A 27,171-nucleotide genomic window follows, 5' to 3' on the forward strand; every position below is an offset into this window, starting at 1 on the left:
AGTTGACTGCTGGGAGCAGAGAAAGGCTGAAAAGGCAGAAAGAAGACTCCATGAGGCAGCAGGAGCCATGAGGAAGAAGTGGATTAGTGGCGGGAAGTGGCTGGAGCCACAGAAGCAATGACAGAGAGTTGCCGAGTCAACGAGACAACGTTGGTCCAAATGAAGCAGACACTGAGGTGGCCACCACCCGTGTGGCAGACTGGCTGGGGTCCCGTGCTCCCCAGGCCTCTGGAATCCTTATACACCCCTGCTGCCGGCTGGCACCAAGCTCAGGACAGACAGGGACCGGACCCTGCAGCTCTTGGAGCTGGAGCACACAGCCCTGCAGCCTGGTCCCGGGATTCCTGGCTCCTGGGAATCTCGTTTGTGCAGTCATTTTCAGCATCTGTGGTCACTGACCACTGGGTGATGGGGGGGGGCGGGGGGCGTTGGGTGTGTGTCTCTGGCAGGACTATTGTCCTCCCAACAGTTGTCCAGCAGCCCCTCGGAGCCCCGTGGCTGCCTGTGGAGCTTCCCTGGCCCTTTCCTCTACGTGCCTCCTCGTCCCCGATTACTTGGAGTTTGGTGGGAGAGACAACTCTACCCAGGGCTTCTGCGGCTGCTCAACAGGCACTGGAGGGACAGCTGGGGACTCGGAGGGACCTAGAGTCACGTGCAGGGTGGCGAGTGAGATGGAATCTAAGAGCTCTTCGGGCTCACAGCCTTTCCGCTCTGCAGGAGGGAAGGCCTGTCTCTCGGGGCAGCAACCAGCCATCCCGCAGTCCCGGGCTCTCCCTCCCTTACAACGCCCAGGAGGCTCCAGTGGGTGCTTGGGCTCTGAAACGCTGTTCTTCCCCCCTCTTTACACCCCCCCTCCCCCAGAGCTCTGTGTTCCGGGGCCCAGGGCAGCCCTGGAGCTCAAGATTTGTGTTACTGATCTGGGTCCTCCTGGGCCTCCGTTGTAGTGGGAACTGCACGGAAACCAGCGGAGAAAAAGTAGAAACCTTTGGAAAAGAGGCCCATGAACCTTCACCAGAGGGCCAGTGCTTCTCAAGACACCGGTTCATCTCCCTTCACCCTGTGACCCTGCACTTTAACGGCCGCAGGGCGACGCCAGGGAAGGAGCCCCGAGGGGATCATTTTCAGGCCTCAGCATGAGCCAGGGGCTGCTCTTGCTAGCTCCCTGAAATCACCACTTTTGGGCAAGGCTGTCTTTGCCTTTGGGAAATGTCCCGGCTCTCAGGGCTCGCAAACCCAAGCTGGAATGTTGAGCTGAGGGGGAAGGCCCCGGAACTGCCTCCAGGGACCGCGTGCCAGTGGGTGTAGCATCCGGCTCCCACGGGACTTTTTGGGACCCCCGATTGTATGTACTTTCTATGCTCCTTTCATATGTTTATTTTAAGTGATGCTTTGGCATCTCTAGAGCGGAATCCCAACAGGCTGTGATCCGCTGCCCAGCCTGGCGGGAAGAACCACATAGGGGATTAAGCTCACAGATGCTGACACCACGCAGCATGGGTTCAAAGCCCGGCTCTGGCACTTACAGGTGACTTTGGACAAGTCCCCTAACCTCCGTTTCCTCGGCTATAACTGGGTGTGGCACAGGCATCCCTGAGGGCTGTTGGGATTTGGTTCTAGATGCATTTAGTTAATTCCACAAAGACTTACAACGGTGCCGGTATAAAGAGCCAGTGTCCCTGAGGGGAGCTGTGTGCAGGGGGCACTCCAGGTGCTCAGCGGGCGTGGAATGGGGCAGCTGCAGTGAATAGGGGGGTGTGGGGGCAGAGTAGGTCCCTGGCGGCCTCCAGGTGTGCTCTGACCTCAGAGTCCTCTGAGGGGCAATATCTTGGGTTGCCTCCCTGCCACTCTCCCTCCCCAAAAGCAGCCAGCCTGGGCTAGACTCAGCCTCCCTTTAATGGAAGTCATGGGGCCTTTGACACATGGATCAGCTTGACCAGAGAGGTGTGGCACCGGGAGCCGGTCAGGATGCTGTCCTCTGCCACGGTCCCGAGAAAGGACAGCTGTGCCGGCGAGGGGGCTCAGAAGATGTCAGGGACGATGTAGTCAGTGTAAACGCCGTCGATCAGCCCCGCCCCATTGTTGTGGACGAACCAGCATGTCACCTCAGCCCCGTGCCGGGGGTTCTTGCTGTAGTCTTTCTGCAAGCCCCTGGGGAGATACAGAAAGCTGGGGTTACCTTCGGGACCCCCCAGAGGAAGCCCACTCCACCCCTGTGACACCTGGAGGAAGGCCCCGACCAATGACGGGAATGCCAAGGGCAGACATACTGGGAGAGCAGCCACCTACCTGGTGACCGTCAGTTGGTGGCTCTTTACCAGCATCGTGGCATCTGTCTTTGTGGGGTCGGAGCCCGGGTGGGGGTCAGAGACTGTATAATCAATGGGGTGGAAGAACTGTCCTGGAAGGGCACATTGGAAGCAGCAGCAAGTTATCCTGGGGGGCCCGGGGCTCAGCAGGTGCTCACTGGGGGGTCACAGACTGGCCTGAATGCTTGTCTTTTTAAGGGCGGGACTGTATCTGATACGGTTTGGCATCGGAAGCCACCCCTTTGGCATCGAAAGCAGATTTATTGGCAGCCGGTTATACCTCCCACCTTCTTGGACTAATTCGGCAAGAACCTGGCTGGGGAGAGAGTCCTAGGGGTAGGTGCCCCCAGACAGCAAGTGCGACAGGAAGGCCACCAGGAGAAGCAGTGGGCCAGTGAGTCACCCCACCCAGGAGGCCTCGGGGATCTGGTCTGTTTGGACCTTGCTGCTAATCGGACCTCTCCCTGCTCGCCCCCAGGCCCACTTAAGGTGAAGTTTCACCTTGTGTTTGATCACAGCCTTTCTGAGGGACGAGACCCTGAGCAGGACCAGCCTTGTTTGGAGCTCTGAGCCTGGATGGCCGAGTTGGAGAAGGGCCTGCCCTGGTGACCAGCTGCAAGTCTGAGCCATGGTGAGCCCCCTGGCTGCCACAGTGCACCCCACTACCTCTGCCTGCCCAGCTGGTTACCTAGCAGCCCGTGTGTCCGAGCCGACATCCGGTGACTATCCAGCACGTAGAAGCCCAAGAAGTCCTGGTGGACGGCACTGCCCTTCCACACCCGGTGCAGGACAACCTCAAACGTGCCCCCATCTTCCACAGCCACCACCAGGTTCCTCTTCCTGTTGATGGTCACTACCACCCTGCAGGGCAAGGTGGCCGTGAGGGCAGGTGCAGCTACACCGTACGCCTCTCCGTGCAGCTGCCCTGCTCCTCTTGGATCCAGCTGTCATGAGCACCACGCCCCCGCTCCCAGATGGAGGGCTGTTGCCTGCTACATGCTGCTATGGGGGCGGGGGGGGGGGCTTACAATGTGCTGGGCACTGTGCCAAGCCCTCCATACAAACTGCATCATTTGTTCTCACTCTGATCCTGTGAAGCTCAGAGAGGGTCAGGGACTTGCCCAGGTCCAGGCCACACAGTTGCTAAGCAGTAAAGGCAGGACTTGGACTCCAGCTTCTCTAATATCAAAGTCCGTGTTCTCTGACTGCCACTCATCATCTGTGTCCTCCACACTGGACTCTGCTCTCTCCTTCCTAAAACTCTGCTGCCCAGCATCAGCTCTGGTACTTGGCAGAGTTTGGAGAATGAGCGAGTGGAGGAAGGAACAAACAAAAGCACAAGCTGTGCTAAGATAAGTGCTGAAAGAGAAGCCCAGAGAGCTCGAGTCCAGCGGAAAAGAGATGAGGTGGGTTTCAGGGAATAGGTGGCCTTGGCGCTGGGCCCCGGACGTGGGTTGGCTTTGTTTGGTGGTGATGAAAATGGACCGCTGGGCAAGGGCACGCAGGCAGCCCGGCCTGGAGCGAGGGTCCAGGAGCGGAGGGAAACGGGTGGGGTGGTCCAAGGGCCCAACAGGTCTGCCCAGCCCACACGGAGGCCACACGGATGACATTCACTGACGTAGCTCAGGGGACGAGGGCCCGGCAAGCTCAGGCAGCTGAGCTGGCTCTGGGGCTTCCTGCCTTATCCCTCCCCAGGCCTCCCCCCACCTGCCTCCCCCCGCCTCCCCCCCCCACCAGGCTCAGGCCCCAGCCTGGTTACTCATGCTGCCGCAGTGAAGCCTGGTCCTTCCAGGAGAACACGGGTCCACCCGAGTCAGGGTTCAGCGTAATGTTGTGAGGGGTCACCTCCAGCTGAAAGCCTGTCGTGGGGTTCACAATCCCCAGCCGCCCAAAGTACGTGCCCTGGTGCTGCCCAGGGCTCCCAGCTCTGTTGCCGATGAGCTGCCCATTCACAGAGAAGCCTGCAGGAGGGTGAGGGGCCATCCGGGTCAGGGAGGGGCCAGCTCTCGCTACGTGCCTGCCAGCCTGCCTTTGCTCATGCCGTGCCCCCCTCCTGGGAGACACCCACACTCCACACTGGCTTTGAGGCTCCCCCCTCGCCAGGGGGCCTTCAGCATGAGTGGAGGCCACACAGCACTTCTCCCTCCCCACTCCTACAGGGCTAACTACCTACTGCTTAGCCCTTGCTTCTGGGCCCCCAGGGCAGGGGTCTTGTCTCCCCGAGGATAGGACTTGGGCGTGCTCCTTCTCTGTCGCCCTGATCCCTGACCCAGGAGCAGGGCACAGAGGCCTCCTCCCAACTGAGCAGCCCTCAGCCCCCTTCTTGCCTTCACTATCCCAACACGGCATGTCTCATGCTCTCAAATGGTCATCTGAGAATTTGTTTGCCTGTCTGTCTCCCTTGGCCAAACTGCAGGAGCACAGGGACTTTGGCTCAGTCCCTACTGCACCTGTAGCCCCTAGGAGGTGCTCAACAAATCCTTGCAGACCGCCTGATCGGACTGGGAGGGAGGCAGGGAGAGAGTGGCCCACAGACAGTCGGACAGGGAGCACTGCTGGAGGAGGGACTCGGGCTCCCTCAGCCAAGCTGAGGGGGAAGGCAGGGCAGGATTCCTCCAGAATTTGCAGAACTCGGTACAAAATGAAAGTGAGGGGACTTCGCTCAAAATCTGTTAAGAACTTCAAGACAACTAGAGCAGAGCATTAAACCGAGCATGGGCCCTTCTGAGCACAGGGTCCTGGGTGCCTGCAGGGGTCACACGTCCAAGAGCAGGTGCCATCTAGGGCCCAGGCAGGTCGATGGGAGAGAAGGAGGAGGGTTGAGCTCAGCCAGGTGACCGGGGCCCAGGCTGTGGGAAGTGGAGGCCATGGACACTGTCGTGTCGGTGGCTACCAGCGAGGGCGCAGGAGTGCAGCCCCACCCTGTCTGGCAGAGGCCGTGAGGTCACGAGTACCTGTGTCCGGGTCCTGCACCAGGCTGAGGATCACACCGGGCTCCTCATTGATATTGAAGCACAGGGTATCCTCCTTCTGGGGCACGTGGATGAGGAAGTGGGGGTCCGTGTCCACTGGGGGCATAGCATGGAGTCCGTTAGATTGGGCATCGGGCAGGTGGGCTGGGCCCGGCCAGGAGCAGGGCAGGGGTGTCCCTCACGCCCTCCCCAGAACTCGCCTCCGGTCACTTGGTTTGGCAACTGCTGGATGTCGGCACTGGGTCCAGTCGGGGAAGGCTGTGAAGCCGGCAGCTTGAACGCTGGCGGGAGGGAATGGCACTTAGGAGGATGGTACCCCACTTCCCTGGGGCTGCGGGCTCCTTTTCCCAGCCCCCCCAGGCGGCAGGCCTGAAGCCCCAGAGCAGGAGGGCCCCGAGCCCCTGATGCCTGCCGGTGAGCCAGCCCCCCCGTCTGTCCCCTCCGTGGGGCCCTGGCGGAGCTGGTGGCATAAGGGGACCCAGGCCGGGTCAGGGGGCTGTCGCGAGGGTCCCGGGGGGAGGCGGTGAGCGAGCCTCCTGCTGTCCGTCGTTTCGTCCTCAGGCCAACGCGGCGGCTCAGGGCTGAACGGGCCGCCCCAGGGGCGCCGGGAGAGGTAGAGACGCGTGGCGGTGGGGCGCTGCCACTTACTCTTTCTGTGTCCCACCATCTCTGCGGAGGACACGCGTGGGCCAGCGTCACCCCCACCACGCCCTGCAGGCCCGGGCCTCGCTCCCCGCTCCCCGAGGCACCCTGGGCCCGGAGCCGCCGCGGCCTCGCCGACCCTCCCCTGGGCACCCGGCCCGGCCGCGCAGACGCAGGCTCCCGGAGGCGCGCACGAAGCTGCGTGAGGGCTCCCGGCTCCCGGCTCCCGGGGCAGCGCCGAGGTTGGGGGCCGAGCTGCCTGCAGGGCCCCAGGAGCCCCTCCCGAAGACCAGCCCGGTTTAAAAACTCACCCAAGGGCAGGGCATCTGGAAGGGAGAGAAAGGGAAGAGTTAAAGGCCCGGAGGACTGGGGCCCCCAGAGCCGCCCCGCGCGCGCCCGGCCGAGCCCTACCCTCGGGGGGCTTGTCCACGACGGGCTCCAGGCCGTCCTCGTCCGCCACGCCCCTGATGGTCATGGAGGTCAGCGGGGTCACGAACTGGTAAGCCAGCGACATCTGCAGCGCCTTGGCCGCCGCGTCGGCCTTCTCCTTCCCCTCCAGCTTCGTCCTGAGAGACGTGCACCGGCTCCAAGCCCCGCGGCCAGCCCACGGCAGCCTGGCCTCCTGGCCCGCTCGCTCGCTTGTTCGCTCCCTCCCTCGGCGGGCACCTGTGGGGTGGCCTTGGGGATCACCGAATGTCAGTGCCTGGTGGGGTTCCGTCTGCTTGCAGCCTCCAAGGATAAAAATAATCTCCATCACAAACTGACAAAGAACTTAGGGGTGGCTGACACCCCCCCATCCACTCCCCACACCCACTGCAGGTGGAGAGCGCTGCCAGGCACCCCGATGGTCTCCCCTTCAAGGATGGATATTAGTAGGTAGCAGAGAGCAAAGTGACCTCCAGGGGAAACCTTGGACCCTTCGCTCTCTCCACAGCTCAGTGGCTAGAATGGGCTCAGATGTCTCTCACCCTCTTTCGGCAACCTCAGGCCTGGTACCTGTGGGTGCCTTCAGCCAGCCAGACTCTGCGCCCTCCCTGGCCCTTCCTGGGCACTTGACCCTCTGCCTCTTTGTCCCTTGCTAAACTTGCACTGCGAGCCAGACTGTGGTCAGACACAAGAGCACACACAGATGGAGCAGCTGTCCGGCTGTCCCTCGGGACGGGTGCTCACCTATGAACTGTGGGGGGCTGTGCTCCCTGTGAGCAAATGCTTCTGAGATTCAGACGCAGGAAGCTCCTGCCCTGCTGCTGTGCAGAGATGGAAAGTCTCTTTCCTCTGGAATCTGAGGGGGGCGGGAGGGTGGGGGTGGCGGATAGAAGAGAGTGGAAAACAAGCTCAGAATGGCCCAGCCTGGCTCAGGGCCCTCACTTCCCTCGGGGACACCCACTACATCGGGATGGACTATCCCAGGTGGACAGCTCAGGCTGCCACACTCGTTCCAAGATCCGCATTCATCAACACACCCCTTGCTCGCTGCCAGGCTCGGCACCTCCTGCCTGCATAGAGCAGCTGTTCCCAAGGGCACAGGGTCCCCCCGGCGGTCTGCCATCCCCAGGCAGCAGCGCTTAGCCAGCCCTCTCATCTCTAAGAATAAACTCTGAAGCTACAGGCAGTACGGACCTGAATCATCAGGAAGCCCGTCAAGGAGGGGAGTGGCTTTCCGGACCGGCAAGTGGACCATATAAGCCCCGGAGGGCCGGCGCTGCTCTGATCCCTTCCACTGGCTTCTGCCTGCCAGAGGAGCACCTTCAAACAGCTCTCGTACAGCACCCACCATGTCGCAGGTAGGAGGGTCCAGCGCAGGCTGGGTGGGTGCCAGGGTGGGGCTGGAAACCTGGACGCTGTCCTCTCTTGACAGTTGTGTCCTGAGCTGAACTCCAGGTGTAAAGAGGAGTGTCTGCAGCCCCTGAAAGGCCAGGGCCCAGGGAGGGCAAGCCTGGGCCCCAGCTTGCTGACAAATCCCTATTTATCTTGGGTTTGGTGGTATCGTCCGGTTTGCCAGTAGGGTAGAGACAACATGTATGATACTTTGAATCTCTGTGTATGCTTGTGTGTGTGAGGAAGCTGACTGCATGTAGCTCCATGTGTAACCGTGTGTGTGTATGTACACATCCATGTGAGGCTGGGTCTGTAGGTACGCAGCTCTGCTCGGGTGTCTCCCCAGCAGGATAGGTCTCCGTGTACAGTGTGTAGTGTGTTGCCCCAGCAGCCCAGCCCAGGCTCGGGGACCAGGGATTCCCTGCACCTGTCCCCAGGGCTTAGGAAGAAATGAGGCCTCAGACTCGTGGGCGCCTGGGGGTGATGGGTTGGATAAGCGCTGAGCCTGCGTATGCCTAGTACTGGAGGGACAGAGCGACCAGCATGCTAAGTGGAGGGTTCTCCTTGCTGCCTGCTCCGTGGGTGGGGCTGACTTCACGGGCATCTAGCTCTACCCTATTGCCTCCCCAAAACACACAAGGTAAACACTGGCAATATGGGGGAGAGAAAGGCAATCCCTAAGGGACCCCTTGCCACCCAGCGAGCAGGTCTTGGAATTCAGCCCTTAAAACTCCACCTCAAACCAGTCCCTCTCCCCTTTGCCCTTTATGCCCAGGCCTGAGCCTGGCCAGGCAGGCTAACAGTGTGAGGCCACAGCAGCCACACTCCCCAAGTTCCCAGTTTGTGGGAGAAGGACAGAGAGACTTGCAGGTGGTGGATGGAATACGTTTGGGAAAATTTCCTGGAAGAGGAGTGGGGCCTTAAACTGACTTGAGTTCAGTGACTGGTGAAGAGGGATCTCAGGGCCAAGGCACAGAGGTGGGAAGGGGCTTTGAGCCTCAAGGCCTGGGGTTGTAAGATGAAGCTCTGGGCTCTCCAAGGCTGGTGCTCCGGATGCCCCCATCAAGAAGAAGCGCCCCCCTGTGAAGGAGGAAGATCTGAAGGGGGCCCGTGGGAACCTAGCCAAGAACCAGGAGATCAAGTCCAAGACCTACCAGGTCATGCGGGAGTGTGGTGAGTATCCCCCTGGGTGGTGGGGGTGGAGGGTGTGGATGGGTGTCATTGGGGGTGGGCGACAGGGCAAAGGGTCCGAGGTCATTCCCTGAGAATCCAGAGCTCCTGAGCTCAGGGGACACCCCCTCCCCCGGTAAAAGGAGACCCCATGCCCACATCTCTGTGTCCTCCCCACAGAACTAGCCGGCTCCACCGCCCCGTCAGTGTTCAGCGGCAGCCGGACCGGCTCGGAGACTGTCTTTGAGAAGCCCAAAGCTGGACCTGCCAAGAGTGTCTTTGGCTAAGAAGTACATGCCATTCCCCTCACCGCTGTCAACTCCCAGACGCAGGATCCTTTCCCCAAAACTTTTTATGCCAGAATGCACCTTCTCGTCTACTGTCTGTGGGACTGCCACCTGCCCCTCACAGCCCGGGGCCCTCGGCCCAGGGACTCTACGCCAGCACCTGGAGAACAGCAATAAAGAGGACACCCAAGTGGCTCCAGCGTTTGGAGGGTGTTGGTTGGTCACCGGCCATAGCCACTAAGTGTAGGGGAGGAGCAGCTGGGGTAGGGCATGGGGCGTGTTCTGTGCCCTTGGCAGGCTTTTGGGAGGTCCCAGGGTAGATAAGGCAGGTGCTGTTATGGCTGCTGCCACATGCCAGAAAGAGCCTGGGACATGGAGACCTGGTGTTGAACTTCTGTGTGACTTCAAACCAGTCTTTCCTTTTCTGGGCCTCAGTTTCCCCTTCTGTCTGACAAGGGACTAGAGCTGGGGCCTGTTGCATTAGACAGCCCACAGTAACACTGCTCAGAGTGAAGCAAGTGGGGGGCCCAAGGCTCACCCATCCCCCTGATCTCCACAGAAACCACTGAGATGCTTCCAAGGACTCCAAGGCTCTGCAGGACCAGGGGCCTCAAAGCCCCCCCCCCCGCCCCTGCACCCTGTTTGCACTCCCTCCTTGCCAGCTCACACCCCCCCCCAAAGCAAAGCCAGGCCGAGGCCGCTCTCTGGCCAGTGGTGGTCCACCTCCTTAGCTGCTCTTCTCCCAGACTCAGGGCGAGCCTCCTAGCCACTCTCACAGCTCTGCCTGCATCCTGGGAGCTCCCAAGTCCTCTGCTCACGAGCAGTGTTTCCCTCCCCAGACCTCAGGGTCCCTTGTGTGCATGGAGTGGTCATATCCAGGGGGGCTGCAGAGGCCTATCCCCCCATCATGGCAAAACCACAGGCTGTCCGGGGCGGGACCAGCAGGGCCCGGGCTTGAGGCACTTGACTCGGGCTGCAGCCTGCAGGGAAGCCGGGCGGTCCCCTGGGCAGGTCGGGCTGGCTGCTCAGAGCCTTTCCCACGTCCTCAGCCAGCCTGTCCTCCCGGTATAGCTGTTTCTAGACTGGACCTGTGCTCTCTGCTCTGTGGAGCAGGCCTTGTATGGGACAGGGCTGGGCCTGCTCACTGTGCTCCTCGGGGAAGCTCCTTTCTCAGACCACTGAGGAGGTGTGAAGCCCGTATTATCCCAAACATACTCAGAGCCACACGGCAGGCAGCACAGACGTGCATACAGGTGCTTCTGGCTGTAGTCGTGCCAAGAAAGGGGAACATTTATGGGCAGCCAGAGACAGCTCCAGGGACTCTACGCCCTTTACTCAGGGCTGGATGCTGCGGGTCTGATGGAGGAGACCCCTGGGGGCCAGTCACTGCCTCAGAACCTTGTGTGGGCCCCCCAAATGGCGGCTGCACCCCACCCCATGCCAACCAGTGTCGCCAAGACATCTTCCTCCTTTGACCCAGGGTTTGGCACCTGGCCACACTCCTGCAGCAACCCCACCCCATCCATGGCCAGACTCGGGAGCTGGGCTTCCCCAGAGCCGCCAGGGACACAAGCACCAGCTGCGTCCGAATCCCTCAAAATGTATTCACTTCATTGCTATTTGTTATAAAAGCAGTATTGCAACTTTATTAAAGGATAATTGAAAAAAGTTACTGGTAATCCTACCCTAGGCCCTCCGGGGCACTCTCAAGGGTCTGGGCTCAGGACAGTGGCACTGCCTTGGCCAGCCAAAGGCCCGGCCTTCTCACGCAAGCCATGACTCAGGGGCTCCCTCTGCCCGGCTGACCCCATTATGCACCCCGCCCCCCCGCCCCGAGCTCGCACACCACCACACTGAACCACCACCTTCCGGGTTCTGTTCCCTGCTCTCCTCTCAATACATTCCCCGGGGGAGACCTCCACAGGCCACAAGATGCCAACATCTTTATGGCTCTCAGATTGTCTTGCCAAAGTGCGAGTCTTGTTCTAGGGACCTTGGAAGTGAACCAAGAGCCCCAGCTAGATGAATGGGGTCCAACAGCAACCTGACCCAAGGACAGAGAAGGGGTCTCCGTCCTGCCCTGGCCCCAGCAGATCTACCCCAGTGGCCACCCAGTTCTTCTAGGGCCCCCACTGCCCAGCCACACTAGGCTGGCATCCAGGCCACTTTCCTCCTAGAAGCCACTGCCTAGCCCACCCCCTACCCCCTAACCCAGTCCCCCGTTTTGAGCCATCCCTGTTTCTCCCAGGCTGGGCCAGGCTGCTTCACTGTTGTGGCTCCCAGACCCAGGGAGCCTGCTGGCGGAATGGCTGGTACAAGGGGTGGTAGCAGCCTGGGATGATTCTGGACCTTTCAGAAAGGGTGCCATGCCCAATTCCCATCTGAGCCTGACTCAGTACATGTTCCTGTCCCCAGCCAAGGTCCACGGGACATTCACAGTTTGCTTATCTGAGGCCACTGCAGTTTTTGGCTTGGAGATCCCGATTTCCCAGAAACCGCCCCCAGAGGGGTGGGACAGCAAGCATGTACTAATTCATTCCCCACTTCCTCTGAAGTTCAGAAGCAACCTGCTAGCCCCTGGGGCCAAGATGAAGGCTTCGGGCCTTGGCTGCACCTGTGGCATCACGCTGGTCCTACTCTCGCTGCTGGCTGTCCTCCACGCGACCACTGCCCAAAAGGTAACGGGTGTCCACGGGTGCCTGAGCGGGAGTGGTGTGAGCTGATTCACAAGAAGGTCCTCTGTGTGCAAGTGTACAGACAAGTGAGCGTGGATCAGTGTGTGTGCAAAGAAGCGGTGCCGACCGTACCAGGCCCTAGCCTGGGGCTGTATGGCTACTCTCCCACTTGATAGAAGGGAGACCTTTTATCTTTTTTTTTTTTAAGATTTTATTTATTCACTCATGAGAGACACACACAGAGAGAGAGAGAGAGAGAGAGAGAGAGACAGGCAGAGGGAGAAGCAGGCTCCATGCAGGGAGCCCGATATGGGATTCGATCCCTGGTCTCCAGGATCATACCCTGAAGGCGGCGCTAAACCACTGAGCCACCCAGGGATCCCACCTTATTTCCATTTTACAGGGTGGGGGGTTGGGTGTTGGGAGTGCAGCTCAGCCAGTTGCTGCTGGGAGCCGGTGGTGGGTGGGGTGGGAGAGAATGGGCTTCATGAGCCCAGCTCTACCTCTCCTGGCCCAGTGGCCTCCGGGGAATTATTTACACTCTCTGTGTCTGCTTCCTCATCTGTAAAATGGTAAAAAGCTCTGAAGAGCTTTTTTGTGAAGATCAAACCTGTAATATCTAGAGAGAACTTAATACAGTGTCTGACACCAAGCAGAGACAGGCCACAGGCCACCCGGCCCGTCCCACGCCTCGGTGCTAAGCTGCGTGTGCAGCTGGACATACCATGTGCAGGCAGCAGGTGTGCAAGGCTGCCTGGGTGCACACGTCCTTCCTGGGGGGACCGCAGGCCTACAGGAAGAGGGCGTGGGGCCAGGGAGGGGCCACGGCTGTGGGGCCAAGGGGGGCAAAGAGGAAGGCAGTTATGAGACGGGGCCTCGTCGCCTGCAAGTTTCACAGTTCCTGGAAGCACCTGGTGGGAGAGGGGCAAGTCCCAGTTTCCATGGAGGCCAAGGTCACCAGAAATCACAGAACGTGTTCACTCCTCTTGCACGGGGCAGAGCTAAGATCAAATGTGAAGCTGTCTGACCCCTCCAGGGCCCCCCGCCCGAGGAGAACGTGAGAGTCGCCTCGCGGACACAGGGCTCAGGCTGCAGAGCCACGGCCTGGCCCCCGAAGCGGGGGAAGCAGCACTCACAGCGCCCTCTGCTGTGAGACGAGTGTTCACATGTGAAACACCTCACTGGGTTTGGCCTGGTCATTGGTTCAGTTGGGGTCAGGGGCCAAGGGCAGGGCCCCCTCTGAAAGAGCGCTGTCTCACGCTGAGGTGGCATTGAAACAACCCCATCCCCTCCCCCTTCACGGTCCAGAATGACATCAGCATCTACAGCTTCACCGTGGACTCCAAGGTCTCGTCCAGATTTGCCCACACAGTCGTCACCAGCAGGGTGGTCAACAGGGCCGAAACTGTGCAGGAGGCCACCTTCCAGGTGGAGCTGCCCAAGAGAGCCTTCATCACCAACTTCTCCATGTAGGTGCCTTCCTGCCCTCTCTCCTGTTGCCCTCCTCCAGCCCAGCACCATGGCACCATCCTCCCTGGAGACATCCTGCCAGGAAGAGGAGCCCTCTTCCTGATGTAAAGTGTGCAGGGATGGATGCCTTAGGTGTGTGTGCTGTGCCTGTAGACGGTACAAGGAACCAGAGGCTTCACCCATGAACTTCATGTGTTCTCAGAGATGTCCCACCCCTCCACCCTTCCCTTCATCCCTCCCTCCCTCCTTCCATTCATGCCTCCTGCCATCCATCCCTCTATCCACCATCACCAAATGCTGCCCGGTTGACAGATGGAGAAGCACAGCATCTTGGTATCTTTGCTTCTGAAGAGTATAGAGCTGGGGCATCCTGAAGCCAGACGCAGGCAGGAGGGAGTCACAAAGGCAGAGCCAGCTCAGAATACAGAAGCCTTCCTGACTCCCGGGCTGCCCCACAATGGAGCAATGCCTCAAGGAGGGGGATCTCCTTGTCACAGGAAGTTCTAAGCCAGGCTAGTCCCCTCCCTCTTACCTGGGACGCTGCAGAGGGTGTTTCTGCTCTGGGTCAGAGGCTGCACTGGGAGGCCCCTGGGATTTCTGTTTGACTCTGTGGCTCACTGCTGATCCTCACCTTGTCCTCCCCCACCCTTCCTGGGCTGTTTTGTAATGTTTGCCAGATGCATGAAAACCCTCTCCATCTGTCCCTGGCCCCACAGGAAAGGTGGGGATAGAGTGCCGGCCAGAGAGACACCGATCCCAGCAACTCAATAGAGGGGCAGAAAGCAAGCTTCTCTCAGCTGGGGTCCCTAAACTACCCTGAGACCTCTGAAAAAGTGCAGTGGGGCCTGGGTCCTTGTGGTTGGCTCCTTCCTCACTTCCTACCACCCCCTTCAGCATTCCCTGCTTCTCCTAACCCTGCAGCCAGGGCCTGTGCTGCCCAACTTGCAGTGTGAGCACTGCAGGGTATACCCAGCCTCCCACATGGGTGCCGAGGCCAGTAGGTGGCCAGGTTCCAGGCACAATGCGAATGCTGAGAGCCCAGGGCCAGCACCCCTCTCTGGGTCCAGATGGTGTTGTTGAGGGAGATAGGGAAGTGGGGGGCACGGTGCTCTGCTCTCTGACCTGGCAGGGCGCCCCAGCTGAGCGTCTGGGAGGAGGAGCCCCATCTCTGGCCCAGAGTTCAATTATGACCAGGAAGGTCAGGAAGGTGAGGAGGAGAGACACTGGGTCCTAATGCCTTGGCTGCACCTCCCTGCCCACCCCTGCTCACTCTCACTCGTTCATGCCACTTCCAGTGGGACAGGCGTGTATGCTCGCTGACATCCCTACTCACCTCACAAGGAGGATCTGGAGCAGTTCTTTTCCTTCCAGAGGAAAAGCCCAGGCAGTTCTTTCTAACCCCAAAGAACAGCCATTAGGATTGTGTCTACAGCCCGGGAGACCCGTCCACCAGTTGTCCAAAGCCTTTTCCTCCAGAGGCCAAGCTCTATGCAGAGTGCCCTGGCCGTGCCGGCAGGAAGAGGGGGCAGCTGCAGGGAAGAGGGATCCAAGCCTTTCAGACCCGAGTTTCCTGCTGGCCTGGGAGCCCAGCACCCCCTCCCGCTCCTCCACCTGCCCCACACAGCTGCACACAAGGCTGGGCGCACTGGTGACTGACCCGTTCCTCTGGGAGCGAGCTGACGGAGCGGGCAAGCTGGAGTGCGGGGCCCGACCGCCGGGGCGGAGGCCAGGGCTTACCCGTCCTGTGTCCTCTGCGGCCGTCCTCCCCCGTCTGTCCAGTGAGTGGGTGTCTACCAGCCTGCGCAACGCCTCAGGGTAGGGGGAAGCCTGGCGTAGCTTGCAGAGGCCCACCAGCCTTCAGCCGGGGCCCTGCACGGAGCCTGGCCCACAGTAAGTACCTTCCGGGGACAGGCTCCTGCAAAGACAGGAGTCAGTCTGTTGAGAGGCACAGCGAGTCCAGAGAGGCTCCGAGGAGGGGATGGGATTGGAGTGGGCTGCCCCAATCAGGCCCTCCACAACTGCCGCCCTCCCTCCTGCCCCAGGATCATCGAAGGTGTGACCTACCCAGGGAACATCAAGGAGAAAGCTGCAGCCCAGGAGCAGTACAGTGCAGCTGTGGCCAGGGGAGAGAGTGCTGGCCTCGTCAAGTGAGCCACGGATGGGGTGGGAGGGAGCCCCGCTGCGGGGGCGGAGGCTGCCCTGCCTTCAGCCTCCAGTGGCCATGCCCTGCCTGGCCTGGAGGGACAGACCTGATGCTCCCCTCCCCCAGGGCCACTGGAAGAAAGACGGAGCAGTTCCAGGTGTCGGTCAACGTGGCTCCAGCTGCCAAGGTCACCTTCGAGCTGGTGTATGAAGAGCTGCTCAAGCGGCAATTGGGAGTGTATGAGCTGCTGCTCAAAGTCCAGCCCCAGCAGCTGGTCAAGCACCTGCAGGTACTGCCTCCTCCCGGAAGGCCTCCAGGAAGACACCTGCTCTGCTGGGAGCAGCCCCTCCTTCCCCCTCTGCCTCCTGTGAGGCCCACAGCCCCAGCTCCCAGCCGACCCAGCGCCTCCCTTCTTGCCTCCAGATGGACATTCACATCTTCGAGCCTCAGGGCATCAGCTTTCTGAAGACCGAGAGCACCTTCATGACCAGCGAACTGGCGAATGCCCTCACCATCTCGCAGAACAAGACCAAGGTAGGCTGCCACCGTCGGCGGGCAGTGGTCCCGAGAGGCCTGTTGTCGGGCCAGCCTTAGGAGTCTGTCCAGAGAGCGGGACTGTGGGCAGAATGTCTGAGCTGGAGGGACTTTGGAGGGCTGTGTCCGTGCTGCCACTTGGCAGAGCTGGAGGATGAGGCCTGGTGGGTGCTGGTGTGAAGCCTGAGATGGAGAGAAGGCCATGGGCAGGAGCCTGAGGGAGGGCCCCAGGGTGGGGAGGACAGCCAGCTGGATCCTGCACATCTTGAGCCCAGATGGGGATGAGGATGACCATGGGGCTCCTCCCAACTCTGGCCCATCCCTCCCCAGGCTCACATCCAATTCAAGCCGCAAAAGACAGCGGGACAGCTGGACAAAGTCCTGGATGGCAACTTCATTGTCCGCTATGACGTGAACCGGACCCTCTCTGGAGGCTCCATTCAGGTGTGTGGGCTCTAAGGCGAGAGTGGGGCAACCAGAAAATCCATCCGTGCTCAAAGGCCTGACCTTGCATGTTCTAGAAGGAAAGGCAAAATAACTGCCCCTATATATCAGGGTGAACCAGTGGCATCACAGACTAAAAACAAGTAATTTTGTTAAGTGGTCCTGAGTCAATTTTCTTTTGGAGGCACAGAAGTTTCACCTCTGCTAAAGAGATGCCTGCACAATTTCCCTTATTGTCTTGGCAGCCAGGAGGCTCACAGTTCAGTTTTATGCTCAATGGCAGTAGCTTCTTTCACATAAGTTTCTGGCATCATTAGGCTTTACCTTTACACTTTTGATGGACCTTGTTTTTAAAGTTTTTATTCTTTTGGTGGATCTCAGGTTTATTACATCTGAACTTTTTAGGGTAAGTTGCCTCAAATGCTAAAACAAATAGGGGTAAAGTGGAGTAAAGTTCTAGTGGGTCATACGTGAGCAGGGAAGGCAAGAGAGGGGATGGACTGAGCTGTAGAAGATGGTGAAGATTTGGGGAGGTCAGCAGTGGGTCAGAGTCAAAGGGGGCTGCGTGAAGAGAGGAACCCAAGGATTAGGGTGAGAAGGCTGGTCTGGGGCAGGGCAGGGCTGCCCCTCTTACTACCTGGGTTTATTTTGCTCTGATCACAGATCGAGAATGGCTACTTTGTGCACTACTTTGCTCCCGAGGGCCTGCCCACGATACCCAAGAATGTGATCTTTGTCATTGACAAAAGCGGCTCCATGAGTGGCAGGAAGATCCAGCAGGTGAGTCCCACTAGCCAAGGGCATGGCCCTGGGAACTCGCACATGCCTCGCGCCATTGGCTCTGGTCCAGTAGGCAGACTCTCCCTCCTCCATCTTCCTGGGGACGGGGCACCCAGAGAGTGAGATTGGTCAGAGTGTGGGCAGGGCCTGCCCCCAGAGCAGGGACCATGGGAGCCCGGGAATGCCAGCCCAAGTCCCAGGAGCCCCAGGGAGGCCCTATTCACACACCCACCCTGTCTCCCACCCTCCTGTCCAGACCCGAGAAGCCTTAATCAAGATCCTGGATGACCTCAAGCCCAACGACCAGTTCAATCTCATCAGCTTCAGTGGGGATGTGACTCACTGGAAGCCACTGCTGGTGCCAGCCTCGCCTGAGAACGTGGACCAGGCCAAGAGATATGCTGCCAACATTGAGGCCCATGGAGGTCAGTGCCTTCGTAGCCCTGCAGCATGGGGGGTTCCGGGGCAGTGAGCCTAGCCTGGGGAGCTGGGCTGGATGCCACCCTGAGAATATGTGCCTCCCCCCGCCAGGGACCAACATCAACGATGCAATGCTGACTGCCGTGCGGCTGCTGCAGAGTGCCAACCAGAAGGAGCTACTGTCAGATGGGAGTGTCTCCCTTATTATCCTGCTCACCGATGGTGACCCCACCGTGGGTGAGGACACTGCTAGCAACCCCAGAGCACACCGCCCGGGGAGGGGTCGCTGGGGTTCTCGCCCGGCTTGTATGGGACCTGAGGTGGGGGTGGTTATCTGAGGCCCCTCTGGCTGTGAGATCCTAGAAATGTCATTGAACAAATCACTGTTTTCTCACTTCCCCTTCCCACACTGCTGGGTCCAGGGGAGACCAGCCCTGCAAGGATCCAGAAGAACGTGCAGAAAGCTATAGATGGTCAGTACAGCCTTTTCTGCCTGGGCTTTGGCTTCGATGTCAGCTATGTCTTCCTGGAAAAGCTGGCACTGGACAATGGTGGCCTGGCTCGGCGTATCTATGAGGACTCGGACTCTGCCCTGCAGCTCCAGGTGCCAGAGCACCCCTGGCGGGCTGCATGGGTGAGGCGGGCAGACCCCGCCCGGCGCTCCTGACACCCCCAACCTTGCAGGACTTCTACCAGGAAGTGGCCAACCCATTGCTGACAGCAGTGACCTTTGAGTACCCAGACAATGCTGTGGACAAGGTCTCACAGGACAATTTCCGGCTCCTCTTCAAAGGCTCCGAGATCGTCGTGGTCGGGAAGCTCCGGGACCAGAGCCCTGATGTGCTCTCAGCCAAAGTCAGAGGGCAGCTGGTGAGGGTGGCTGCCATCCTGCAGGGGAAGGGCAGCCGGGGCCGGCGGGCCGAGGGCTGGGTCTAGAGCGCAGCCCTGCCGGGCTCCAGTTGACCTCAAGCAAGTCACAGTGCTCCCTGCCACTTAGAGATGACAGTCGTCAGTCTGCACTGTTACTGGGCCTGAGGACACTAGTGCCTGGCACTCCCTCCTGTCCTCACACTGGCCCTCCGAGGCTGTGGTTGGGCAGGGAGGCCTGTTCCCATTTCACAGATGAGCGGGCTGAGACCCAGGCAGGGCAGGCAACTTGCCTCGGGCCCCCTGCAGCCGGGGCAGGAGCCTGGCTCCCCAGGTGATGCGCCGTCCCTGCTCAGCCCTCCTTGCCTCTGTGCCACAGGAGGCCCTCTCATTGCACAGACAGAAACGGCACCTGCTCAGTGCCAGGTCCTTCTCTGGGCCCTGGGGTACGATCCTCACAGGAGAGGCGTGCGGGTAAATCATCACACGAACAAGGAGCTGCAGGCTGTGATGGCCGTGACTGATAAGCCTGGGGACTTGGGGGGCAGCCCTGGGAACCCAGACCTGGTCTGGGAATCGGGGAGGGCTACCCGGAGGAGGCCCAGCTGAGATTGAAGGATGATGAGGAGGTGATAGAGGCCAGATGGTGGGGTGACAGAGGAACGTTCTGGGCTTGCACGGCCAGCAGGCAGTGTGTGTGGGAAGAACAGCGGGTGGGTGAGTCCGAGGGGCCTGGGGGGCGCGGGGCCCCACCTCAGAGGAAGTAGCAAGCCGTGTGGCCAGCCTACTGGATTCAGGCCTAGCTGCTACCTCCCAGAGGTGAGGCCTGGGGCAGATCACTTAACCTCCCTGTGCCTCAATCTCCTCTTGTGTAAACATCAGAATAGGTCACCCTACCCACCTTGTAAGGCTGCTGTGGGGATTAACGTCTGGCCCCATGTAAACACTCCATTCACGTTAGCTGCTAATATGAACCTGAAGGCCAGGGGTTCCCCAAGTGCAGAACTCAAGGTGACTCAGGTGGTTTACACAGACGTCTTTGTTTTAGTAGTTGTGTATTTATTTTAATGTGTCTCCTGAAAAATAGAACTTGAACGCCAGACCTAACATTTTACAGGTATGATTGCTCGGGACAAGGCCAAGTAAATCGTATTCATCTATTTAAAGTTCGTTTAAGGAAAACCGTCAAATAGCTGTATGTGTGGACAGGGCAAAATTCGTGCAGGTGGCCTGCATGTGTCAGTTTTGGGAGACCAGGCTCTGGGTGAGACAGAGGAGGTGGCTCCAGCAGGGGTAGTGGGATCTGATCCATAATAAGGTCTTCGGCTGCTCTGGGGAGCGGTGGTGAGAGAGGGCAGGGTTCCTCTGTCCCCAGACCCCACTTCCCAGACTGCGGGCTGGGCAGCCCGAGGCCAGAAGGTGCCTCCCTGGGGAAGGAAGCAGCAGTCCCCCCAGAGCTTGGCACCATCCCACAGAGCCCAGCCCCAGCAGAGGGCACCGGCTTGGGCAGGGGGCAGCTGGTTGGGGCGGGTGGGGCCTCAAGCCCTATCAGGGCCGTTGATACCTGCGTTCTCTTCTAACTCTGCTGCTGACTGCAGGAGGAGGCTCTTCCCTCTTTGTCCCCAGGGTGTCTGTTTTGGGGATGAGCATGGAATGCATCTGGGCCCCCTTTCTGCCTCCATACTGCACTTGCACTTCCTTCCTGCTACTGTTTCTACACTGGCCAGGGGTTCAGATCCCATTCTTATTTCCCTTTCTCTGGAAAGGCCAGTCTGCCCTGAGCTCCCGGCTCTGTGACTGCCATGTTGCCCTTGGAGAGTTTGCTGCCTTTTATCCCACATTCTTCCCATCTTGGGGGGCTCTGTGGCTGAGCCTCTCATGCCCCAGACTCCCTCCCCAGCCCTAGCCTACTCCAAGGAAATGCGGTCCTTGCAACCAGCCCATGGAAGCTGTCCCAGTCCGAGCAAGTTCCGGTGGGAGCGCTCGGGAATGGCAGGCCCTCACTACTCCTGCCCGGGCTGGGCCCCTCTTTTCAGCACATGCAGAACATCACCTTCCAAACGGAGTCCAGTGTTGCAGAGCAGGAGAAGGAGTTCCAGAGCCCCAAGTACATCTTCCACAGCTTCATGGAGAGACTCTGGGCATACCTGACCATACAGCAACTGCTAGAGCAAATGTGGGTAGCCCACCCCCTCGAGGGCCTGCCAGGGCAGCCACACACAGCCTGAGCACCTTCCCAAGCTTTCCTGGGGAGGGGGCGGTGGTGGGGGCAGCTGGCATGGGGTATCTCCTAGGCACGGAGAGAGGAGGGTGTTGGCACCATGTGTGAGGTTCAGACTTTCCCAGTGGGAACCTTCCAGAAGGTTCTGGAAGGGAGGGAGGACCTGACTAGGCATCCAGGGAGGACCTGCTGAGCCTCTGATGCCTTCAACCTACAGGGTTTCAGCGTCCGGTGCTGAGAAGCAGGCCCTTGAGACACGAGCTCTGAACTTGTCACTCAGCTACAGTTTTGTCACTCCCCTCACATCCATGGTGGTCACCAAACCTGAAGGTGAACAACGGTCTGAAGTTGCTGAGAAGCCTGTGGAAACAAGTAGGTGTTAAGAGTAGGACCTCAGCCTCTTGGGAAAACCAGTTTCTTTTTTTTTTTTTTTAAGATTTTGTTTATTCATTTGAGGCACAGAGAGAGGCAGGAGAGAGAGAGAGAGAGGCAGAGGTAGAGGGAGGAGAAGCAGGCTCCATGCAAGGAACCCAATGTGGGACTCGATCCCAGGACTTCGGGATCACACCCTGAGCCAAAGGCAGATGCTCAACCACTGAGGCACCCAGGCATCCCGGCAACCCAGTTTTGATCCAGTGTTCTCCAGAGCCTCCCTCCCTCCCTGGCCATATCCCAACCTAGACTCGGACCCTAATCTCCCAGGAACCCCAGGACACTCATCCCATTTCACTGATGAGGAAGCTGAGACCAGGGCTCCTGACCTGAGTTCACCTCACCTATTCAGTGCTGGGGCTGAGAAGCAAGGTTAAATAGAAGTACTTTACATTTATTGAAATCACTCCAACAGTGTATTTGCTTTTCTTTCTTTTTGCTTTATCCAGGAAACAAACACAAGAACTTTTATACCAGTAAGAGCCTAATTCCCTCAAAGGCTGGGCTGGGGGATGGTTGGCTGACACAGGGCCTAAGGCACCGGCCCCTGAAGTCGCTGGCCAGGGCCTCTCCAGCCCAGCCCTGCTGCCAGGAGGGGGCATCGTCTGCACTCAGGTCCTGTCCTGGGTGCTTAGGAACACAATCCCTGTTCCGCTGGGGACCCCAGAAAGGTATATCCAAGAAACAAATCCGCATTCCTCTGATTTCCAGGTCATCATTCTTTCTCTAGATTTCCTGTGGGAGACACAATGCACAGAAAAACAGGTGACAAAGGAGGAAAGGGATGGGGGTGGGGGTAGATTGACAGAACCCCAGTCACATACAAGACTCTGCCCTGATTGTTGGGAGAGTGATTTGCCTGGTTCTCTAGCCCGGTTGGCAGGGCTGGAACTCAAGTCTAGTTATATCTGATTAGGAGGCATCTATGCAGACTCTGTCCTCACTGAAAGAAGAGGCTATAGAGGACAAGGTACTTTGACTTGGGGGCTGGCGGGCGGGGGCTTATGTCCCAGTGGCAGGGGGTGCGGGAATTCAAGAAGGGTCCATTGTTCCCACTTTGAATTTCTCCTGGCCATGGAGGGAAAGGCTCCCAGAATGATGAGTGTAGGGAGGGGAGCCATGTGCCCTCTCCACATCCCTCTCCTGGACTGGGCCCCAGAACCCCAGTTTTGGGGACCCATGACACTACTTGAGAGAAGACTGCATGTGTCAACTTTTCCAAAGCTGGACCTTCCAGGAGGATACCTAGTGACCCATGGAGAGACGGACTCCGAGGACCTCCTAATGCTCCTCTTTATCCACTCTACCATACGCCTGGGGAACCAGACATGATGTTGGGTAAGCCGCTTTCTGACCCTCTGAGGGTCTACTTTCCCCAAGATGATCATTTAACAGGGCCATAGAGTTGGAGAGGTAAAGCACAAAGCACACAGCTGGACACAAACCAGGGAGAGTCGCTGTGGGGCCTGACATGACATAACGTGCCTTTATTTTCACTGAATTGGATTTATTACACTCTGGAGGCTGGCTCAGGATGGAACCTTCTAGAAAGGGAAGGCTTCCTCCATTTCCAAAGTCAACCGTGAACCCTTGAGCTGTTTCTGATTTCCAAATCTGGACTCAGAAACAGTGCAGAGCAAGGCAAGGCCCTGTGTCCCCTCCATCTTCCCTTATAGCATGTGCTTTTGTTTGCAAATCTCATTACAGAGACTCTTCTAGTGTGGCAGGGGTTGCGGGGCTGGGTGGGTGGCGTGCTCATTGCTCTCAATCCTCATTGTCCCCTTCCTTTCTGTTTCTGGCTGTCCCTGCACTAATGCCTGCTTTGGCGCCACCAGCCCCCTCCATTCCCGGTGAAGTGCTTCAAGGTGAGGATTTAAGAGCCAGAGATGTCGCCCCGGCCAGAGTCCCTGCAGTAGCTTCTGACCCTGTAACAGGGAGACTCTGGGAGAGGAAAGCTTCGGGGAACTCTGCAGACTTGTCACGTGGGTTTCCCAGTGTTGAAGTTGAGAGACCCCTGGCCACACGCATCCGGGTCTCTATCTTTCAGTACCCCCCCACCCCGGGGAAGGGGCTCCCTTAACCTCGACTTCTTCTTCTTTCAGAACGAGCCAAGGTAACCTCATCTCCAGGTAAGTTGCCAGCTTCCCTCAACGCCCCCTCCTTGTCCTTGCCTCCTAGCCCACCCTACCTGCCTTAGGAAGCACACCTGTTGTCCCAGCCCCCATCCAGGCGCCTCCGGTCATTCTGATGCTGCCTGGACAGAGTGTGAACCGCCTCTGTGTGGACATCAAGCACTCTCAGGGGCCAATGAAGCTGCTCTCAGACCCTGACCAAGGTGAGAGGTGCATGTCCGGTCATCCCCCCAGAGAGTCCCAGACACCACTCATGCCCAGCTTACTACCCCAGAGATAATGATGGGACATCTGCCCATGGAGACACACCTTGCCCTGTGCGGGCCTGTCCCAGATCCTGGCATGGCCACGCCCCTGAGCACCGACACTGGCCCTCATACATCCACCCTGCAGACTCCTCCCTGAGCACGAGACATCTGCAGGACTGGGTAGCCTGGGCACTCTGAGGTGACCAGACGTGGACTTGCCCCCAGGCACTGCCATACTTTGGGAGTGGGGAGACAGACTTGGGCATAGGCGAGCTCAGTGGTTTATAGTCAGTGCCTAGAGTGACATGGAAGCAAACCCAGAGGAGGAGACAAGAGCTATCTGGGGGACAGGAGGGGCTGCACGGGGTCATATAGGAATGACTGGGCCTTGGCAGACAAGTAGGGACCCACTGGGTGGAGGAGGGGAAGGCAGAAGCAGAGCCCTAGAAGGTGCTGGAGGAGGGTGTGGAGGCGGCAAATGGTGAGGAGGTAGGTGTGTGCTGGCCAAGCCTGCACCCCCGGCCTCTAGAAAGGTCTTACTGGTTGAACTGAGCGTCAGGTCAGATGCAAGGAGGCACAGCGCTCAGGGATGCTCACACACACCTGCAGAGCCAGCCAGAATCAATGAGCATCTATGGCTCCCTCGCTCCTCCCAGGTCCCCACAGTCTGTCACTCATCCCGCCTGGCCCATAGTCTGTTTGCTCACAGAGGAGGGGGGATACCACCCCTCTTCATCTTGCTCTTGGCTGTAGCACCTCATCAGGCCAAGCACACCAGAGGCTTTACACACATTCGTCGATTTCAGACACGATCTCCCTTTTCAGAGGGCTCATCCGAAGGCGGTCATCACTGATGATTTGGGGGCGCTTCCACAGCCATCTGAAACCAAGGGAGGAGGGGAGAGGTCGTGGGAGCCTGCTCCCAGTGTGAGGGAGTGTTGGGGAAAGGGAACCGAAGAGGTCAGCTGGTGAGAAGGGGTCTGGGCGGATCTCGGTTCAGCTGGGACCACAGCTTTGACCTCTCTGCTCCCGGTCTGCTCAGGGATTGAGGTGACCGGCCAGTATGAGACAGAGAAGGCCCAGTTCTCATGGATCGAGGTGACCCTCAAGAACCTCCAGCTGCAGGTCCGCGCCTCCCCTGAGCACGTGGTAGTGACTCAGAACCGAAGAAACTCTGCCTACAAGTGGAAGGAAACGCTGTTCTCCATGATGCCTGGGTATGCCCCTGTCTGGGGCCCCTTGAGTCCCCCACCCCAGGCTGGGTACCTCTCTGGCCACATCAGTTAGCTGGTGACAGTGCAGACAGGTGACCTGAGCCACGGACCTGGGAATGAAGTGGCTGGGCAGGAGTTTTCTGCAGTGGGCTGCGCCTGCAGAAGAGAGAGATGCAGAGATGCAGAGAGCCCTGCACCATACCCTCCTGCTCGGAAGGGTACTGAGCCGTTATGCTAGGACCTGGCTGTCCCCATACCTAACCTAGGTCACTGTCCCACGTGGGGCACAGCGTGGTTTAGAGCCAGCTCTCCCGCTAATCCTGTGTGACCCTGGGCAGGCTGCTTAGCCCCTCTGAGCCTATTTCCTCACTCATCACCTGAAATAATCACCTGGCTCTGAGTCAGAGGGCTGAGCAGAAGATCCAATGAGAGGATGCGGTCTGGGAGTACTTTGCCCATTAGACAGCATGGTGCCCGCTGGGCACGGTGGAGGGCAGTGCTGTCAATGTGGTGAAGTAATGACAATAATGAGAAGCTGGAGAGCACTGCCTCCTGCGGAAGGTTATGAATGTCATCCTTAGCATACTCTGATGAGCTCTGATGAGGGACGACAAGTCCATCTGGCATCAAACACTGGGCAGCTGGTGGGTAATGCAGGAGGACTGTGACCTTTTCTGGGTGGGGCTGCCCCACCATAGGGCCTTCCAGAGGCAACTGTCCAGCTCTAGAGGTCACAAGAGGCCTGGGAGTGGGGCTGAGGACCCTGTCCCTCTTTGAGCAGCACCCTGCAGTCCCATGGCCTGCACCGAATACAGAGAGCCTTGTCCTCTGCCCTCCAGAGACGGGTTGCCACTTGAGAAATGAGTGCATGCCTGGAAAAATCCAAGGGCTTAACCTGAAAATCGCCCAATTTCATAAGAGTTCTTAAAGTTTACTATTATCTGATAAATGCACAAAGAATGACAGTCTTTCTGTGCCCCAGACATGAACACTACAAGATAAAATAAAGGGACACCTGGGTGGCTCAGTGGTTGAGCATCTACCTTGGCCTGGGGCGTGATCCAAAATCCGGATCGAGTCCTGCATCAGTCTCCCTGCATGGAGCCTGCTTCTCCCTCTTCCTCTGCCCTTCCCCTGCTTGTGGTGGCTCTCTCTCTCTCTCTGTCTCTCTCTCTATCAAATAAATAAATGAAATATTAAAAAAAAAAAACTCAGAGTAACAGCAGGGGTCTATTCAACATGCTTAAAAGAGCCTGACATTCCTAAGAAAACCAAAAAGGTAAGAATTTCAAAGATTATCTTAAGTTAAAAAGGACAGGATAGAATGAAAAGGGACTTGCTCTTCTAGATGTAAATAACAATAATCATCAGAAGAAAGCGACACTGGCCATTAACACAAAAGGGACAGAGTAAATGTGTCAGAGAACTGCCTAAATCATATAAGAGGAATTTATGGAGAAACCAAATCTAAGGAGACCAGGGAGGGAAAGGAAGCACTGTCTCATTTTACAAGGAATGCGCCAGATCTCACTAAGTTAATGTCGTCCCAGTTTCCCAGTGAGGGGATCGGGCCTGAGGCCGCAGCAGGAAGGCCCGAGCCCAGAGGGCAGCCCCCCTCCCCGCTCCCACCCAGACTGCACAGGACATTCGGTTTCCCCGCAGCCTCAATATGACCATGGACAAGACGGGGCTCCTGCTGCTCAGCAGCGCAGACAAAGTGACCGTTGGTCTGCTACCCTGGGACGGCCCTGGAGAGGGGCTCCGGCTCCTTCTGCGGGACACCGACCGATTCTCCAGCCACGTCAATGGGACCCTTGGTATGCTGCCCGGGGCTCTGGGCATCCTCAGAGGCCACCTCTGCCGGCGAACAGGCGGTGCCCTTCACCTCTGTCTCCCAGGCTCCCTCCGTCTTTATTCCTTGCTGACCAGCCCTTTGTCTCTCAGGCCAGTTTTACCAGGATGTGCTCTGGGGGCCCCCAACAGAGGCCGATGACAGCAAGCGAACACTGAGGGTTCAGGGCCGTGACTACTCTGCCACCAGGTGAGCCTGGCCAGGGGCTGAGAGGCTGGGAGCTGGGCTCTGGGGACCCTGAGACTCTCTGTGGTCCCCGTATTGAACCCGAGCTGTCTCTGTCTCTTCCCATCACACCTGAGATTTGCTGACCACCTATCTTTTTGTCTGTCTATCCATCCCAGATTGGTCAAGCTGGATTACCAAGAAGGATCCCCAGGAACAGAGATTTCCTGCTGGTCTGTGGAGCTGTAGTTATGTGGGAGGGGTTAAGCCCACCCCCCATGCCACATGACTATGACCAGAGGGCCGCCCGTGGGGCCTGGGCTGGGACAGGGAGCAATATTTTAACTCATTACAAATAAAGAAAGGTGCTGTAATCCCA

General features: G+C 58.5%; 3 protein-coding genes across 11 annotated transcripts; 2 read left to right on the forward strand and 1 right to left on the reverse strand.

Moving 5' to 3' along the window:
- Positions 1–1,875: 1,875 nt before the first annotated feature.
- On the reverse strand, positions 1,876–15,555 carry LOC140610184 (inter-alpha-trypsin inhibitor heavy chain H1-like). Of its 6 annotated transcripts, XM_072785925.1 has the most exons (13): positions 15,405–15,555; positions 15,078–15,255; positions 14,674–14,869; positions 7,091–7,202; positions 6,332–6,649; positions 6,232–6,246; positions 5,927–5,947; positions 5,479–5,559; positions 5,261–5,374; positions 4,066–4,267; positions 2,995–3,167; positions 2,287–2,398; positions 1,876–2,148 (listed from the first exon to the last, which is right to left on the reverse strand). In XM_072785925.1, exons 5-13 carry the CDS (start codon positions 6,432–6,434, stop codon positions 2,019–2,021), a joined length of 951 nt encoding a protein of 316 aa, XP_072642026.1. In that variant the 5' UTR covers positions 6,435–6,649; positions 7,091–7,202; positions 14,674–14,869; positions 15,078–15,255; positions 15,405–15,555; the 3' UTR covers positions 1,876–2,018. The 6 variants fall into 6 exon arrangements, with proteins under 6 accessions (XP_072642026.1, XP_072642027.1, XP_072642028.1 ...); XM_072785926.1 differs by lacking the exon at positions 14,674–14,869; XM_072785927.1 differs by lacking the exon at positions 14,674–14,869 and having other exon boundaries at positions 6,889–7,202.
- Positions 3,552–9,390, forward strand: MUSTN1 (musculoskeletal, embryonic nuclear protein 1). Its single transcript, XM_072785933.1, has 4 exons — positions 3,552–3,712; positions 7,510–7,704; positions 8,779–8,911; positions 9,089–9,390. Exons 2-4 carry the CDS (start codon positions 7,696–7,698, stop codon positions 9,193–9,195), a joined length of 249 nt encoding a protein of 82 aa, XP_072642034.1. The 5' UTR covers positions 3,552–3,712; positions 7,510–7,695; the 3' UTR covers positions 9,196–9,390.
- ITIH4 (inter-alpha-trypsin inhibitor heavy chain 4) lies at positions 9,533–27,171 on the forward strand. 4 transcript variants are annotated; one of them, XM_072785918.1, is made up of 24 exons: positions 9,533–11,873; positions 13,179–13,339; positions 15,383–15,487; positions 15,610–15,772; positions 15,907–16,017; positions 16,348–16,461; positions 17,125–17,241; positions 17,498–17,666; positions 17,773–17,898; positions 18,084–18,265; positions 18,346–18,531; positions 20,565–20,704; positions 20,967–21,121; positions 21,631–21,657; positions 21,893–21,946; positions 22,098–22,151; positions 22,406–22,519; positions 23,017–23,163; positions 23,284–23,310; positions 23,400–23,516; positions 24,604–24,778; positions 26,438–26,592; positions 26,720–26,816; positions 26,972–27,171. In XM_072785918.1, exons 1-24 carry the CDS (start codon positions 11,562–11,564, stop codon positions 27,039–27,041), a joined length of 3,078 nt encoding a protein of 1,025 aa, XP_072642019.1. In that variant the 5' UTR covers positions 9,533–11,561; the 3' UTR covers positions 27,042–27,171. The 4 variants fall into 4 exon arrangements, with proteins under 4 accessions (XP_072642019.1, XP_072642021.1, XP_072642020.1 ...); XM_072785920.1 differs by having other exon boundaries at positions 23,017–23,046; XM_072785919.1 differs by lacking the exon at positions 22,098–22,151.

The sequence above is a fragment of the Canis lupus genome, chromosome 19 (assembly GCF_048164855.1).
Source record: "Canis lupus baileyi chromosome 19, mCanLup2.hap1, whole genome shotgun sequence".
Lineage (NCBI taxonomy): Eukaryota > Metazoa > Chordata > Mammalia > Carnivora > Canidae > Canis > Canis lupus.

What these genes read in the sequence shown, in the direction of transcription:
- LOC140610184 (XM_072785926.1), bottom strand. Translation starts at nt 6,434, where the DNA reads ATGTCGCTGGCTTACCAGTTCGTGACCCCGCTGACCTCCATGACCATC. An exon ending in GGTGCAGGACCCGGACACAG is followed by an intron (nt 4,268 to 5,260) that starts GTACTCGTGACC and finishes ACCCTCCTGCAG; the next exon opens with GCTTCTCTGTGAATGGGCAG. An exon ending in GCTTCACTGCGGCAGCATGA is followed by an intron (nt 3,168 to 4,065) that starts GTAACCAGGCTG and finishes CTTGCCCTGCAG; the next exon opens with GGTGGTAGTGACCATCAACA.
- MUSTN1 (XM_072785933.1), top strand. An exon ending in CCAGGTCATGCGGGAGTGTG is followed by an intron (nt 8,912 to 9,088) that starts GTGAGTATCCCC and finishes TCCTCCCCACAG; the next exon opens with AACTAGCCGGCTCCACCGCC.
- ITIH4 (XM_072785918.1), top strand. Translation starts at nt 11,562, where the DNA reads ATGCCCAATTCCCATCTGAGCCTGACTCAGTACATGTTCCTGTCCCCA. An exon ending in CCAAAGTCAGAGGGCAGCTG is followed by an intron (nt 18,532 to 20,564) that starts GTGAGGGTGGCT and finishes CCCTCTTTTCAG; the next exon opens with CACATGCAGAACATCACCTT. An exon ending in TGAGAAGCCTGTGGAAACAA is followed by an intron (nt 21,122 to 21,630) that starts GTAGGTGTTAAG and finishes TGCTTTATCCAG; the next exon opens with GAAACAAACACAAGAACTTT.